The sequence below is a fragment of the Pleurodeles waltl genome, chromosome 9 (genome assembly GCF_031143425.1).
Source record: "Pleurodeles waltl isolate 20211129_DDA chromosome 9, aPleWal1.hap1.20221129, whole genome shotgun sequence".
In the NCBI taxonomy this organism is placed as follows: domain Eukaryota; kingdom Metazoa; phylum Chordata; class Amphibia; order Caudata; family Salamandridae; genus Pleurodeles; species Pleurodeles waltl.
The window spans coordinates 406,281,420-406,298,832 of NC_090448.1; the positions used below are offsets into that span (position 1 = coordinate 406,281,420).

Consider the following 17,413-nt stretch of genomic DNA (forward strand, 5'->3'; position numbering starts at 1 on the left):
CTTGGAAGGGCTTCTACCTTTATTGTGGCATGTACCCAGGCATTGTTTAATTTCAGACATTGCTAAGATAAGTCGGCAGGCTAGGGAATGTAAAAGGCCGCCAAATCAGACTGGCACAGGACATTGCACCTTTCAGTGCAACGGGTGTTGTGTACAGACTATTTCTTCCTCGGGGCATAGCTACCATTGGTACACCAAATGTGATGGCATATCAGCCCTGATTAATCATGTGTTATATAGCACTCACAATATGGTACTGTAGCTTCAAAGCACTAGGCACAGAGTGAAATAGTAACGGTGAATAATAAAACAGAAGTTAAGACATTTTACTGATCTTCACCCGAGGTAGGTTAACTTCTAGTAAAATTGCTTCTATGCTGCTAAAGAGAATGAACAGTGGAGTGCTGTTACTTCTGTCCTGCAAGTTCATGTCATGCCATTTAAAATTCCAATTAGCATGTCTCGCCTTCTCCCTTTCTGACTGGGCCCCATAAATCTTAGGTTTGGCTGTGGACACACTGCTGTAGAAAAGTGTTTACCGATCTGTAACTGCAGCTTTGCACCACTGGTGTCTGTCATAGATATGTTTGTTATTTTCTGGTGATTGTATACACACACACACACGCACGCAGTCTGCAGCGTGGAATCTACGTAGCCTGTTCAAGGCAGAAGCAATTTTAGCTATTCACCCATTTGTTTAAAAAAAAGGATGTAACTTCCATATGGATAAAAAATGAAGTAATTTGCACATTGTGCAGTAAACTGAAATTCTCAAAGAATGTACACATGTTCACAATAGTCATGCCAGTTTCTCAGTGTTACAGTTGATTAACTAATTCCTGTTGCCCCACCTCATCTTCTGTTTGCCTACTTTACATAATTTTTATTGCCGGCTGTCCGCATTCCTGCCTTTCTCCTCCACTTCCTCTCATCTTGCTTCCTCTCCTCCATTTGTTCTCACCATACTGCCCCACACTCACCTCTCCTTTCACTTACCTTCTTTCTGGGTACCTCAGCTACCTTTCCTTTTTAGGTTGAAGGCTACCAGACAGCGGAGCTTCCTGGTTTGCAAAAAGATCTTGGACTTTCTGAAAGCTTCACTAGGAATGCATTCCGCCTATTGCTTACAATTGGCTTTGTTTCTTCTGTAACTCACACTTGCTTTCTGTTTGCTGACTTTATTTGTTTTAGGCTGTCCGTTGTGTCTTTGCCCATCCCATTGAGCATCACCTTTTTACTGTTGCTACTTGTATTCTTCCACAAATGCTCCCTTTCCGTAAACAGGCCTTTAAATTTTGTTCTTATCTTGTCACGTTTGCTTTGCTTTAAAAAAAACCGAGGTCAAATATCAGGCTCTGTCTTCTTAATGTGCCTGCTACTTACTTTTCTCTCTCCGACTTCAAAGTGAAAGGATTTATGAGACAATCCTGCTGGGTAACCATGAGAGAGTAGAGGCTGTAGGATGTTCTTTTCTTTCAAGCATTCAACAATGTTTAAATGTCTGTAAATGAACTTCACAAATATTTCAGAATATATCATATTTAGGAAAGCACAAATGAAGCATATTTTTTGTAATTCTGGAATGTAGTAAAAACTAATTAAACAAATCAATAAACTTGGTTGACATTGCCACTAGTTATCATTTGTGCGCTATATACATTTATTAGTAAAACTGTTGATCTGTGCAAATGTAATTGCCATTTCAATTGAAAATGTGTTGTATGTAATGGCAGTGTGCTACCACACCCTGCATACTCCACTCTACGTCATTCCACTCTGCAGCACTGTAAGCCACACCATTCTATGCTACTTTCCTCTACTTCACAACACTCTATAATCTATGACACACTAGGCCAGTCTGATCTATGACACTATGCCACGCTACGATACAATACTCAAATCTATGACACTGTGCCACTCTACAAGGCTCCACTCTCCTGTAGGACACAAACTTTTAGCCATGCTGAACAACAGCCAACCTGGTATAAAACATGGCTAAAACACATTGGCAAAGCCAATAGCTCATGTATAGGTGCGAACTATTGGATTTGCCAGTGCTGGTTTCCGTCCCTGTCATTCCAGTGTCCTCTACATCTCTCCTGCCCCTTACACCCCCCCACTGTTGTCTCTTCTGTTTTCTGCCAGTACAGATACCCTCCGTAGACATCTGGTTTCCTCAGCCTTTCACCTCCTGAGAAGAACTTGCCTGCAAACCCCTCCTCCCTCTCCAGTACTTACTGGGTCTGGGTCCTTTGTTTTCCCGGCAGGGCCAGCTCAGATGCCTGTTCACCTCATCTTGCACGCAGCAGCAGAAGTCACAAACACTGCAAAGGCCTGCCATAACTCCTTAAACTGGAAGCTGCACAAAGTAGGTGACGGCTTGCAGCTGAAAGACTGTAGCAATTACATGGGTGTAGGGCATGTGTGTGGCTCTCTGTGGCTCAGCTCAACACCCTGGACTTGGAAGTGGAATAGACAGGCCTTCTTTCCCTCACCGTTCCTGAGACTAAGCCCAGCCCATCCCTCCAGAGCCGTGAGGTCATTTTGTCGCATTGGCTCTCATTGTACCAATGAGGCTCCTGGATTTGGGCGGCAGCATCACCTGAATTGTGGGGAACTGAGTCCAGTCCCACACTATGTGACAACGGTTGGCCTAATCTGTTTCCGGACAGTTAACCTCACCTCACCTCATCTCTGCCCAAGAGCAGGGATGGTTTGTGGCAACTGGGTCCATGACATGACTTCTCAGGGAAATTGTGGTGGATCAGATCTCATCCTTTTCTCTCAGTTACATTAGTCTCACTCATGCAAAGGCAAACTGAGACAGGAAATGGTTCAATATGGTTTATTGAATCAGCTGCGTTTTAGATAAAATGGCATGAAATGCAATAATTAGAATGATGAAACATACTAGAAGCAAAATGGTGACAAGGAAAGTGAAACACAGGAAAAGTTCCACCATACGGTCACTGTGTACAATATATGCGAATCCTACTTAGGCTATGTTAGAGTAGCCCTAATCCGCCCTTCAGGATTCTCCCCTGGGAAGACATCATTCCCCTATACCTGAATATGACAGTGGTGAAGATGCCTGTTATCCATAGACACCATCGCCATGTGGGCCAGGTTACTGGTGATCTCAGCAAGCAGCTGTAATGAAGTCAGACAGCAGGCAGTAGCGGTCATTTGGCTGCAACTTCCCTCTAATGTGTATGGGACAGAAGTGTTTTTATAATAAAACAACTGATCTGAGAAAATGTCCCCATGTAAGAATATGTTTGTTTATGTGAATGTTAGTGACGCAGTGTACCACTTGTGCCAACAATCCTATCTCGCTACAGCCTTGAGGAAAGCACAGAGTAAAGAGAATATTGTGCTAAGAAATGTAATTCTTCCCTAGGCGAAAGGACAACTAGATAAAGAAAATAACACCACCACAAATGTGGCAGATTCTAAAATAATAAAATGAAGCGGAATAAAATGTTACTAGGCTAAAGGGCACTAGCAGCAGGCCTAGTTGCTAAAATAACATGCCCAGAGACCTCCCTAAAGTGGCTCCACAGCAATATGGTATCTATCCCCTTCTGGGGACTTAATATGATTTTGGCCCTGCAACTGACTGTCGGGGGGGGGGGGGGCAGGGGATTCCCTTAATCACCCTTTGCCCCAGTTTTACAGAGCACCTTTTGCCTGACTTGCTGTGACCACAAGCCAGTCTCTTCCATTCCCAGTGCCACAGACCATTCTTAGCTCAACAGCTGGTGCTCTGAGTGACCTTAGTCAGATCACTTTCACCTCCCTGTTCCTCGTGCCTAGTGGTGCTGGACCAGTTTTCTAAGTTTGGTCTACCGTCAATGTTACATCATCCAAGTTATAGGGATTGTGAAAAATCCAAGGGTACACAAAAAAAACAAGTGTAGCAAATAAGCCACGCCCATTCAGCAGGAGAGTGGTAAGGGTATGGTATGTAGTCGGTGGTGCATTTTGGAGCACACTGTTACAAATCTATCACTAAATCATGGTGTGGTAGCTCACTCATATTTCCAGACCGCACATTGTTCATTGAAATGCCAGCTAAATTTGCATAGACATGCAGTTTTACTGATAAAACTTTATAGAGCACAAACAACGCTTAGAAAGTGGCTTTCGGTGAGTAATTATCATTTGCATGTCACTAAAATGCCTTCATTTGTTTTAATCTTATTAAATGCTTGTCTCCATCACATCTCAGAATTTGAAAAAGTGCTTTCTTAACTACTGATATATTTTGAGATATTCGTACAGTCCATTTACTCCTATTTGGATTGTGTATTGTTTTGGGGGTGGGGGGCAGTTCGGGCTGGACTGTTCACATGAGGAACAGGGTCAAGACTGATTTGCATATGGCTTGGTCCAACCTGGGGTAGCGTGGTGAGCAAAAAAATGATGGATTAAACCCAGATCTTTGTGACTGGGGGTGAATGTTTGATTTGCCCTGCATTCCGTCCATCATCTGTTCTTTTTGCATTTGCCCTAAATGTTAAGCATAAGAGTGCAAGGTTAGTTTTGAGAGAGTGTCATGGTGCTATGTTCATCCCCCTACTTGCCCTCCCCATGTTATTTCCGCACCCTAGTTTAAAAATTATGGAGGGCAGTCTGACTGGCAGAGGGCCCAGCATTAGGTCCACATACATCAGCACTAACACATCTGGAATGAAGATGAAACAAACACCAAATATAAGTCAACCTGATTACTATATTTTTTGGGGGGGGATCAACACTGTAAACAGCTGCCATGCAGACGACAGAGCTTTTACAGAAATAGTTCAGTGCCATTTTGCTTCAGGTTGGGGCTGGGATTGGTGGTGGTAATGGGCTGGAAGCATTACTCATAGCTGTCTTCCTTCTTGGTACCCATGGCGCATCTCATCGGGCATTGCGTGCCCTCTGCACGAAGTTGGTTGTGTGTGTCCTCCACAATCATCAAGTGCTTAGACCCACGTGTTCTTTGCTAAGGTGATGCTCACCCTCACAGACTCTTCATAAAGAATGCACTGCTAACATCCAAGCAGAATTGGTAGAACAGTCTTCGTCCTCACAGTTGCGGTGCATGGAGCTATCCCAGAAATGCCAAGATAAACTCTTCTTCCCTTTTTTAGTCACAGCAGTGACACGAGGCTGGGTTTCTGTGTATGTGTGGTCCTATAGATTCACCTCTTAGTGCAGGTAAGGAGTGAGGTTTACTGCAGCAAGGTGGCAAGTCCCCAATGCTGCCCTCTGTCAGAGTGCACGGGAAGTGAAGTGTCTGTGTGACTTAAAGGTGCAGGGACGGATTTTCCTATAGGGCAGTCTACCAGTCAGACCAGCTCTTCTGGAAGTGCCAATGTGTGGCCTGTGTTTTTGTTGACTGTTTGTGTTCTGGTGGGTTCCCTGATATTACCACAAATATTGCCTGCAGCAAGAACAAATGCATGCAATTTCCCATACCTTGCAAAACACCTACACATCTTTCAACGTTCCCAGATTTGCCAAAAGTGGCCCACTTTTTAAGCTACGTGATTCACTAACCGGGCCACTTTTATTATAGCGCCTTGGCCTATTTTGTGTCCGAGTCTAACCCAAGCATGGTGAGCACCTTTACTATGAGTGTTGGCTGAGTGCAGTGTCTGTGTGAGTAAATGGTGAGCAGTGCGTCTGTGAGTGTCCAGTGCATCATATTAAAGGCAGACCTATTGGTACTGTCAGTGGTTGTTTAAAACGGCCTGAACTAAGCTTCCTCTGTTAGGAAGAGAACTTTCCTCCATTGTAAAAGGAAAAAAAAATCCCACTCTCCATCGCTGGCCCTAATACTACAGGGAGTGCAGAATTATTAGGCAAGTTGTATTTTTGAGGATTAATTTTATTATTGAACAACAACCATGTTCTCAATGAACCCAAAAAACTCATTAATATCAAAGCTGAATATTTTTGGAAGTAGTTTTTAGTTTGTTTTTAGTTTTAGCTATGTTAGGGGGATATCTGTGTGTGCAGGTGACTATTACTGTGCATAATTATTAGGCAACTCAACAAAAAAAAATATATACCCATTTCAATTATTTATTATTACCAGTGATACCAATAGAACATCTCAACATTCACAAATATACATTTCTGACATTCAAAAACAAAACAAAAAAAAATCAGTGACCAATATAGCCACCTTTCTTTGCAAGGACATTCAAAAGCCTGCCATCCATGGATTCTGTCAGTGTTTTGATCTGTTCACCATCAACATTGCGTGCAGCAGCAACCACAGCCTCCCAGACACTGTTCAGAGAGGTGTACTGTTTTCCCTCCTTGTAAATCTCACATTTGATGATGGACCACAGGTTCTCAATGGGGTTCAGATCAGGTGAACAAGGAGGCCATGTCATTAGATTTCCTTCTTTTATACCCTTTCCTGCCAGCCACGCTGTGGAGTACTTGGACGCGTGTGATGGAGCATTGTCCTGCATGAAAATCATGTTTTTCTTGAAGGATGCAGACTTCTTCCTGTACCACTGCTTGAAGAAGGTGTCTTCCAGGAACTGGCAGTAGGACTGGGAGTTGAGCTTGACTCCATCCTCAACCCGAAAAGGCCCCACAAGCTCATCTTTGATGATACCAGCCCAAACCAGTACTCCACCTCCACCTTGCTGGCGTCTGAGTCGGACTGGAGCTCTCTGCCCTTTACCAATCCAGCCACGGGCCCATCCATCTGGCCCATCAAGACTCACTCTCATTTCATCAGTCCATAAAACCTTAGAAAAATCAGTCTTGAGATATTTCTTGGCCCAGTCTTGACGTTTCAGCTTTTGTGTCTTGTTCAGTGGTGGTCGTCTTTCAGCCTTTCTTACCTTGGCCATGTCTCTGAGTATTGCACACCTTGTGCTTTTGGGCACTCCAGTGATGTTGCAGCTCTGAAATAAGGCCAAACTGGTGGCAAGTGGCATCGTGGCAGCTGCACGCTTGACTTTTCTCAGTTCATGGGCAGTTATTTTGCGCCTTGGTTTTTCCACACGCTTCTTGCGACCCCGTTGACTATTTTGAATGAAACGCTTGATTGTTCGATGATCACGCTTCAGAAGCTTTGCAATTTTAAGAGTGCTGCATCCCTCTGCAAGATATCTCACTATTTTTGACTTTTCTGAGCCTGTCAAGTCCTTCTTTTGACCCATTTTGCCAAAGGAAAGGAAGTTGCCTAATAATTATGCACACCTGATATAGGGTGTTGATGTCATTAGACCACACCCCTTCTCATTACAGAGATGCACATCACCTAATATGCTTAATTGGTAGTAGGCTTTCGAGCCTATACAGCTTGGAGTAAGACAACATGCATAAAGAGGATGATGTGGTCAAAATACTCATTTGCCTAATAATTCTGCACTCCCTGTATACAATTTGTCAATTTGAATGACCAGTAAGAAAACGGCCTCAGTAAATGCCGAGGCTACATATAAATATACAGTCACTCTATCGGGTGTGTTTTCTTTTTCAAGGATTTTTACAAAGTCTATATAGTTTAGTTCCCTGTGTATCTTTTGGTAACATGCCTGAATATATTTCGGTAACTTCTCCACTGTTTCTGGTAGTGCGCGTAACAATGAGATGCAGACCTTCGGTTTTACCAGCAAAGCTGTCCTTCTCCTTACCCTTTACAGAACGATACGTGTAATGGGAGGTTTTTTTTTTTTTTTACTTTAGTAGGACAGGGTAGAAGGACGTTTCTATCTCCACTACTTCCTTGTCGGATTCCATGCTCCCTGTGCTCTATATCTGACGACTGTTTGTGTTGATCAGAATGTGGTATTCTGCAAGTTTGAACTTTTGTCTCAGAAATAATTCACAGGCTGTTTTTTTGTTGTTGCCCCAAGTGTGTCTCGGCGCATAATGTAGTTCTTCATAATGCCTGCCTTGATTAATTTATACTTTCCTACATTCTGCATGTGTTTTTCACTTTTGGAATGCTGGTGGGTTCCGTTTCAGCCAGATTGTACGACACTGACCCCAAATATAATGTTTCAATGGGCTGCATTTTTTTAGTTGGCCTTAGTGTAGTGATGGACAAATAGGGAACTTTCTTTGATGTAGTACCAAAAATTAAAGGCTTGCTTCTGCATTTTAAGGATCAGAAGAGATCTGCCCCCTTATACCTCTGTAACATTGATTTGACCATGCTTGCTGAATTGGACTTGACACTTCATGTTAGGGATATTTCCTATTCTACAGACTGTACTCCTAACAATTCTAAAGCTAGATCGATGAGATGATGCGTAAGTTTCTTATTACTCGAGGTATGCTCATTTTTAGGGATGACCTGAAAGGTTTTATTGTTTTTTTCTTAAAGAGATTTATTTTCTCATTTTAAAATGTAAATACACGCTTCTTCCAAATACCAGGCCAGAGTTCACTGTGGTGCCCTTTCTCATCCAAGTCGAGAAATAACTTTAGGATGTTTTATGCCTCCCTCTAGATTTAAGTTGTGGTAGCTCACTAGAGTTAGTCTTCTAGCATGGTCAGGTCACCTCCTACACACAGCATAGGTCCTGAGGCCTGACTTGCACTTTTGCTGTGATCTCTGGAGTCTTTTCTCCTACTTGGACCTCCCGTGGGATTTGGTTGTCCCACTCCCTCCGTGTGACTTCAACGAAGCCCCTGTCCTCAAGGTGCCTTGGTCTAATCACTGGTTTCTCTTCTTTCTCACAGGTGCGCTTGCTGGCTGATCCCACTGCGGCCTTCCCAAAGGTATGACACTTCAATTACTCTGCCCTTCGTTGCTTTACTCCAAATCTTCTCGTACACTACCCTCTTCCTTTCCATTTATTTGGTGGAGGGGGTTAGGGGATGACTGAATGGGAATGAAGCAACACCTGCTGGCGCAACAGCAGTAAGTAGAAACAGCCACCTCTTGCTCTTACAGTGGTACCTTTTTGGTGAGGGCTGTGAGTGCTGCCGAAGTAACTGCTCCTGGGAAGGTAGAGACAAATACAGCTATGACAGTGGCACCTGTTGGCAGTGGATGAGTTTGCTGCTGGAGTAAGCCCATCCTAGGGAGGCAGAGCCAAGTAGGTATGTTAGAGTGACACCTTCTGGGAAGGGGTCAGATGTTGCTAAGAGAACACGTTTCCTGCAGGGGAGCCTAGTATTACTCTTGTAGTGGTACTTCCTGGCAAGGTATTGGGAGTGCTGCTGAGTTAATGCACCTCCAGGGGAGAGAGGGTTAAGTGTTGCTCTTGCCGGGGAAGAGCTAAGAATGCTTCCTATACTTTTTCTAAGGATGAACAGCCAGTCAGTGTGGATTCAGCGACACCTGCTGACCGTGGCGTGAAATACTGATGAGGTGACGGTATCCTGATTGTGTTATGTTTCTTTTTTAGGCAGCAGGTTTGCTTCTGGATACGAAGCTTGTGCCTCTCTTTGGAAACCAACGTTCTAAGAGGTAAGCATTGTAAGACTATTGGAAGTAAAATTCACCAAGGTGCTTATGGCGAAGCCTTGGGAGACAGTAAACAGATTAACCTTCTCCCTCACCCAAGATAATTTTAGTTCTTTCTTTTGAGATTATGCTTTTGTAGGACGAATGTAATGTATACTTGCTTTTGGACCAGAGTTGGTGGCATCTTGCGCTGCCATGCTGTAATCAATCTGGGATAGTCATCTAATTAGCAGTAAGTGGAAGGGAACTAATAGAGCACATTTTGCCATGGCATCAAAGCGCCAAAATACAAAAGAAAGGAGTACCCGTAAAATCCAAGAGAACTGCCATTAAGGAAGCGAGAAGAGACACATTTTCAGTTGTTTCAGAACTTTGCAGGCTGCATAAAAATCCAGACTAGCAAAATCGGTGGGCAGAGTGTTCCACAATCTGGCAGCAGCTACAGAAAAGGAGCGTCCACGCCATCTAGCTTTCTGAAATCTTGGAATAGTCACCTTCATAAGGGAAGGTGACCTAAGATGTTTTTGGGGTGTACTAATGAAAAGCTATGCTCTGAAGCACAAGACCCTTACTGGTGTAGAGCCTGAAATACCATACAATGCGCTTTGAATGTCACACGCTTTCTAACAGGTGTAGGAAGTGGGCTCACTATATGGTGTACACCTATAGGTGAGGCGCCCTGTACTGAGTCCAGGCAACTCTTAGTGATGATGTAAGTGGTTCCAGATAACCAGAGCTCTGAAAGGGTTGCTGTGAAGAGCAGCTAAGCCTTATCAAGGAGTGTGTGAAACAGTTGCAAATACCACATAGGTCAGTGAGTGATGTACACACATGAAAGAACCACAACAGTGTTAGAAAAATCACGTATTAAAAAAACAGGCACTGAACTGACTTTGGTATATCTCCTAACTGTAAAATATATATATATGTTCGATGGCATGTGTAGCTGCAGATACACATGCTATGCCCAGATCCTGCCATCTAGTGTTGGGCTCGGAGTGTTACAAGTTGTTTTTCTTTGAAGAAGTCTTTTTGAGGCACAGGACCGAGTGACTCCTCCTTTTCGGCTCCATTGCGCATGGGCATCGACTCCATCTTAGATTGTTTTCCCGCAGAGGGTAAGGTAGGAGTGATAGACGTGTTCCTCTTCACTCCGGTTGTTCGAGTCAGAAAACTTATAATCCATCGAAAATCATCTGTATTGTTTTCGATCGCGTCCCATCCAGCATCGACACCTCGGTACCGAAGGATACACATCTTCGGTTGCCCTTCGGCGCACCCGCGCCCAACTTGGGCCTGGTCGGCCCGACCACAAGTATTGTCGAAGCCTCATGAACCGGACACCCTTAAGATTCTGCCCTCAGTGCCACGCCAAGTATTCCTACACAGATCAACATCTGGTTTGTAATCTGTGTTTATCCCCAAATCATCAAGAGGATACTTGTGAAGCCTGTAAATCCTTCCGTTCGAAAAAGACTTTACGAGACCGAAGAGCAAGAAGGTTACAGATGGCGTCCAGAAGCACCGAACGCCTCGGCGCAGAAGAGGAGGAGATGATTCACACCGCCATCTCTGTTCAGGGATCTGATTCCGAACAAGAGTCCGACGTCAGCCGACCACTAACAGCGGGCCAGCATGTGAGTACGCTTGCCCCAACCAAGCCCAAACATAAGGCCTTGGGGACGCCACTGCCAGAAGGCCATGGCTCCACCCGTAAAAAAATCGACCGGTGACCAAGTAACATCTTCGGCACCGAAAAAGGCCACGCCCGGTACAAAGCCTTCGGCTCGAGCAGAGGCACAGGCTCCGAAAGCATACAACACAGACCCATCTAGTCGAGACCCCGGAAGTCACTTTCGGAACCGAGGCCAACAATTACTCCAGGCCCTTCGGTGCCAAAAAAAACAGCTTCGGAGCCGAAAAAACATTCCTATACAGAGGAGCATGGACTTTCGAAACAGTTAAGAGAAAGCCATAGATTTGAAGAAGAACTACAACAAATGGAGGATTTCGAGGACAAACAAGCCAGAATACAGATCCACAAGGACACTGGCAAGATCCTCACAGCACCTCCTCTCAAAATAAAAAGAAAACTGGCCTTCCAGGGACGTTTGGACACTGATCAGCCAACGGCTAAAGTGCCAAGAGAGAAATCTCCGCCTCCCCAGTTTTCTCCTCACCAGTCTCATCCTCACTCTCCTCAACGGACTCTCCCCACCTCCTACTCCCACTGCACAGTCTCCAACACAAACTATGCAGTCACATCAGGACACAGACCCATGGGCACTCTATGACGACCCAATCTCAGACAATAGGCCAGAGTGCTACCCACCTAAGCCATCGCCACCTGAGGGTAGCAACTCGTATACACCGGTTCTAGCTAGGGCAGCAGCTTTCCACAACGTGAGCATGCACACAGAACCTCTAGAGGACGACTTCTCGTTCAATACATTGTCCTCAACTCATGCCACATACCAAAGCCTACCCATGCTCCCCGGTATGCTCAAACATGCCCACATTCCAAGAACCGGTTAAAGGAAGGGCTATAACCCCAAGGTTAGGAAAAAAAAAAATACAAACCACCACCCTCAGACCCAGTTTATATCACACAACAGCTGTCCCCCGATTCAGTATTGGTCAGCGCAGCAAGGAAAAGGGCTAACTCGCAGTCCTCTTGAGATGCACCCCCTCTAGACAAAGAAAGCAAAAAATTTGATGCTGCAGGGAAAATGGTGGCGTCACAAGCAGCCAATCAGTGGCGCATACCTAATTCGCACGCCCTTCTAGCTAGATGCGATAGGGCTCATTGGGATGAGATGAAGGACATTATTCAGCATCTCCCTAAAGAACAACAAAAGAGTTCAGCAGGTAGCAGAGGAGGGACAGGCAATTACGAACAATCAAATAAGATCGGCGCTAGACTCAGCAGATACAGCCGCAAGGACTGTTAATACGGCTGTCACCATTAGGCGGCTTGCATGGCTCAGGTCATCAGGTTTTAAACCTGAAATCCAACACGCTGCCCTCAACATGCCTTTTAATCAGCAACAATTATTCAGCACACAGGTGGATACGGCCATAGATAAGATGAAAAAAGACGCTGACACTGCCAAAGCGATGGGAGCGCTTTACTCATCCCAATAGAGGCTCATTTTGGAAGCCTCAATACAGGGGAGGCTTCAGGCCACAGCCCTCCAAGCCATCCACCTCACAATCCGAGCCCTCGTGCCAGACACAATACCAAAGAGGGGGATTTCGGGGATCCTATAGAGGACAATTCCCCCAAATCTAGAGGAAAATTCCAATCCTCAAAACAAGCCACTAATAACAAACCGTGACTTTATCATCACCTTCCCTCAACACACTTCCCCTGTGGAAGGAAGACTGAAAATGTTGCACGACCAATCGTTAGACATCACAACAGCCACATGGGTACTATCCATTATCCAACATGGTTACTGCATAGAGTTCACACAATTTCCTCCAGACATTCCCCCCCCACCCCCCAAAAGCGCACAAACTTTCATCGCAATATCTTGCAATGTTGCAAACAGAAGTATAGGCACTATTTACTCAAACAAGCCATAGAACTGGTGCCGCATCATCAAAAAGGAACCGGGGTTTACTCCCTGTACTTCCTTATTCCCAAGAAAGACAAAACATTAAGGCCAATATTAGATACCCGGACTCTCAACCTCTACATTCAATCAGAACACTTTCAGATGGTACCACTACAAGATGTAGTCCCACTGCTACAACAGGGAGAATTTATGACAACACTGGTTCTAAAAGATGCGTATTTTCACATACCCTTCCATCCAGCTCACAGAAAATACCTCAGGTTTGTTATACAAGGAAAACATTACAAATTCAAGGTATTACCCTTCGGGATAACAGCCCATAGAGTCTTTACAAAATGCCTTGCCGTAGTCGCAGCATACATAAGGAGACAACATATGCATGTATTCCCATATCTCGACGATTGGCTAATAAAAGCCAACACTCAAAAACAGTGTCAACATCACATACGTTATGTAATAGACATCCTACACACACTAAGGTTCTCAATAAATTACCAAAAATCACACCTGCAACCATCACAAATTCAGCAGTACTTAGGGGCTACACTAAACACTCAAAAAAAGGCGCTTTAAAGTCCAAGCCCACAGAGTACAATCGTTCCACACCATATTGCCAAAAATTCAGCCAAACCAGCACTACACTGTCCGTTTTGTCATGAAACTGCTAGGTATGACGGCATCATGCATTGCCATTGTCCCAAACGCAAGGTTACACATGCGGCCCTTACAACAGTGCCTCGCAAAATAATGGTCGCAGGCACATGGTCATCTCCAAGATCTAGTGTTGATAGACCGCCAAACGCACATTTTGCTTCAGTGGTGGAATCCCACAAATTTAAACAAAGGGCGGCCATTTCAAGACCCTGTGCCTCACGCCATTCTCACAACAGATGCCTCAATGATTTGATGGGGAGCACACCTCAACAATCACAATATTCAGGGACAGTGGGACAACAAACAAAAGCAGCTTCACATAAATCACTTAGAACTGCTAGCAGTCTCCCTAGCACTAAAAGCGTTTCAACCTCTTCTTGCTCACAAACACATTCTTGTCAGACAATATGACAACAATGTACTACTTAAACAAGGAGGAACCCACTCATCACAACTTTGCCTTCTAGCACAAATTAATTGCCATTGGGCAATTCACAACAATATACACCTGGTAGCTCAATACATTCCAGAGATTCACAATCCGTTAGCAGGCAACCTCAGTCGAGATCACCAACAAACTCATGAGTGGGACATGCACCCCCAGGTACTTCACAAATACTTTCGTCAGTGGGGGGACACCAAACCTAGATCTGTTTTCCACCAACCACGACGCAAAATGCCAAAACTTTGCTTCCAGGTACCCACACCCTCAGTCCAAGGGCAATGCTCTATGGATCAACTGGTCAGGGATATTTGCTTACGCTTTTCCCCCCTCTCCCGCTCATTCCATTTTTGGTCAACAAACTGCGTCAAAACAAACTCAAACTCATACTTATAGCACCAACGTGGGCACGCCAGCCATGGTACACCACACTGCTAGACCTGTCATTAGTACCACACGTCAAACTCCCAAACAGGCCAGACCTGCTGACACGGAACAAACAGCAGATCGGACACCCCAATCCAGCGATGCTCAATCTGGCAATCTGGCTCCAGAAATCGTAGAGTTTGGGTATCTAAACCTTCCACCAGAGTGTATGGAAGTCATTAAACAGGCAAGAAAACCTACTACCAGGCAGTGTTATGCTAACAAATGGAAAATATTTGTTTTCTACTGTCAAGCAAAACACAGAACACCCTTAGATGCATCCATACAAGACATCGTAAGTTATTTACTTCACCTAAAAAAGCAAATCTAGCTTTTCGATCCATCAAAATACATCTCACAGCAATTTCTGCTTATTTGCAAAATAAACAAACCAAATCTCTAATTAGGGTACCAGTCATTAAAACTTTCATGGAGGGTCTAAAACGAATCATACCTCCAAGAACACCACCAGTACCTTCATGGAATCTTAACATTGTACTTACACGACTCATGGGTCCACCATTTAAACCCATGCACTCTTGTCCGATTCAATTCCTAACTTGGAAAGTAGTATTTCTAGTTGCAATCACTTCATTACGAAGAGTTCGTGAGATACAAGCATTCAACATTGAGCAACCCTTTATACAAGTACACAAACATAAGGTTGTACTCCGCACAAACCCTAAATCTCTACCTAAAGTCATCTTACCATTTCATTTAAACCAAACAGTGGAACTCCCAGTCTTCTTCCCACAGCCAGACACAGTGGCAGAAAGAGCACTACATACATTAGATATTAAAAGAGCTCTAATGTATTACATCAACAGAACAAAATAATTTCGTAAAACTAAACAGTTGTTCGTCGCATTCCAAAAACCCCATTCTGGTAATCATATATCAAAACAAGGCATAGCCAGGTGGATAGTGAATGTCCTGCTTAAGCCCATATGCTTTCTTACCTAGCACAAGTAAATCTAGGCTGGCGTTACATGTTCTAAATTAAAGACTGCTTGGAATTCATGGGTTCTCTTTCTTTGTGCTCTTCCCCAGATTCTCTATGGTCATCGATAATGGCATCGTGAAGTCTATCAACGTCGAAGAAGATGGCACCGGCTTGAGCTGCAGCCTGGCCAACAATATTGTGTCTCAGCTCTGAGTGGTTGTTAGCAAAGCTTTTCACAGTACCTCTATGCAGACTCGAGCTTAACTGGGTGTGCTTGCTTGTGTTCCCATTCTTCATTGCCCTTTTTTTTTTTTTTTTTTTTTTTTTACCACTCCCCCCTTTTCCCCTGGGCCCTCCTCTTTATAATGTTTCTTCACCAGCATGATTGTCCTCTTCAACTGTGACTGCTTCTCTCGTCCCAACATGGTGCAGTTGATGGCTGAGGACCTTGAATGGTACAGAGAACCTTGTGTTACCGCTCCAAGGCTATTTCATCAGATTCGTCATTAAGACAGTCGCCCCTCCTCGCTAATTGTGATCATTGTTTATAAGTGACAGGTGTCAAGCTTACCAGTGGGGCAATTTTGCCCCCCAAATGACAAATGTTGCATTATCAAAAGGGTAGTGTAACAGGATAATTCAGGGACCACTTGGTGCCCATCCCATAAGTAACCTGAGGAATTTGGAATTTCAGCCAGTATGGGATCCATTGTGGGTCCACAGGAGTTGATCATTTTACCTCTCTATTTAACGAGGATCCTATTCAAACACCTACGATCTACATGCACAACAGGGCTGTTAGGATCATGCACTAACCTGCCTTAAGAGCTAGAAGCAGTATCCAGGGTGGGCCATTTCTGTTCGGTTGGTACAGTGTCTGCATGGGGTTAAACAGTGCACCTTTTATGGCCCTTCAGATAAAATGGTTATTTTCACTGTATGTTCAGTTTTTCAAAACAAAGCACTTATAATGTGAGCCGATTTGGGCAGGGTCTAAGTCCTGTTAATGTTTAGCGAGGACAACCGCATACCGCTAAAAATGACACGCACAAAGTTACATATCTAGATTTAATGTCTTCCTTTGGATAGAAAGCTATGTGTACAATTTAATTGTACCAGAATGGAATCTTGTTGCTAATGTTGGCTGGTGGTGGTGAGGCAACTCGTAGCTGGACAGGAGTCCTCTTTATTGCACTTCCTTTAACTGCGTTTACTTATTTCTGGTCGTTAGTTGAGTAAGTAAATATTTTGCCCACATACCGACAACTTGTGTCTTGTGGTGTTTGTCGGAGACGGACTTGACACATCCGGAGGCCTTTTCAAACCTTTTACTTTATGTTGACACTACTGTAGGGCATGTTGATGCAGATGGGCAGGGTTGTATGTTGCATAACACAGGCTGTGACTGTGATTTACAGCCAGCCCTAATCATCCAGCCTTCCTGTTCCACTAAGGGTCGGTGGAAAAAGGTACTTTATAAAGTCAAATTGGGACTTAAGTATGTCAGATTTTATTTGCTCTGCAATAAACTGGAAAATGGCACAATACGATTTGCTTTCTGTGGTGTTTATTTTTTATTTTTAATAGTTGTTCTTGGTGACCTGAAGATGTATGCGAGATAGGCGAGAAGGTGATGTAGAACTGAGGAGCGTTCTGAAATAAAAAAGTGTAAATTACAAAGGGCCACATCAACAAAGTAAGGGTAGTGAAAAGGTGCTGTAAAGCATGGGCTAAAGTTCCTCTGGCCCAGATCTTTACACAAACTAAAGACCCCAACTGTGTTGGATCAATGTAAGAACCTTCCCGTCAACCTAAGGAGAAAAAATCTCTTCATTAAAGAACTATCACCCACGAAGGGTACTCCTTGGTGTAATGCTTCATCAAGTTCCTTTCCGTTGCGGAACAGGTGTGCTCCACCCTATGAGATGCAC

General features: G+C 44.1%; 1 protein-coding gene across 1 annotated transcript in view; it reads left to right on the forward strand.

Moving 5' to 3' along the window:
* PRDX5 (peroxiredoxin 5) overlaps window positions 1-17,029 on the forward strand; it is a 39,970-nt gene extending 22,941 nt beyond the window's left edge. Inside the window, exons 4-6 of the mRNA XM_069207155.1 lie at window positions 8,707-8,745; window positions 9,378-9,439; window positions 15,590-17,029. Coding sequence (XP_069063256.1) covers window positions 8,707-8,745; window positions 9,378-9,439; window positions 15,590-15,695 — 207 coding nt within the window. The 3' untranslated portion in view covers window positions 15,696-17,029. The remainder of the gene's footprint in view (window positions 1-8,706; window positions 8,746-9,377; window positions 9,440-15,589) is intronic.
* Window positions 17,030-17,413: the final 384 nt, after the last annotated feature.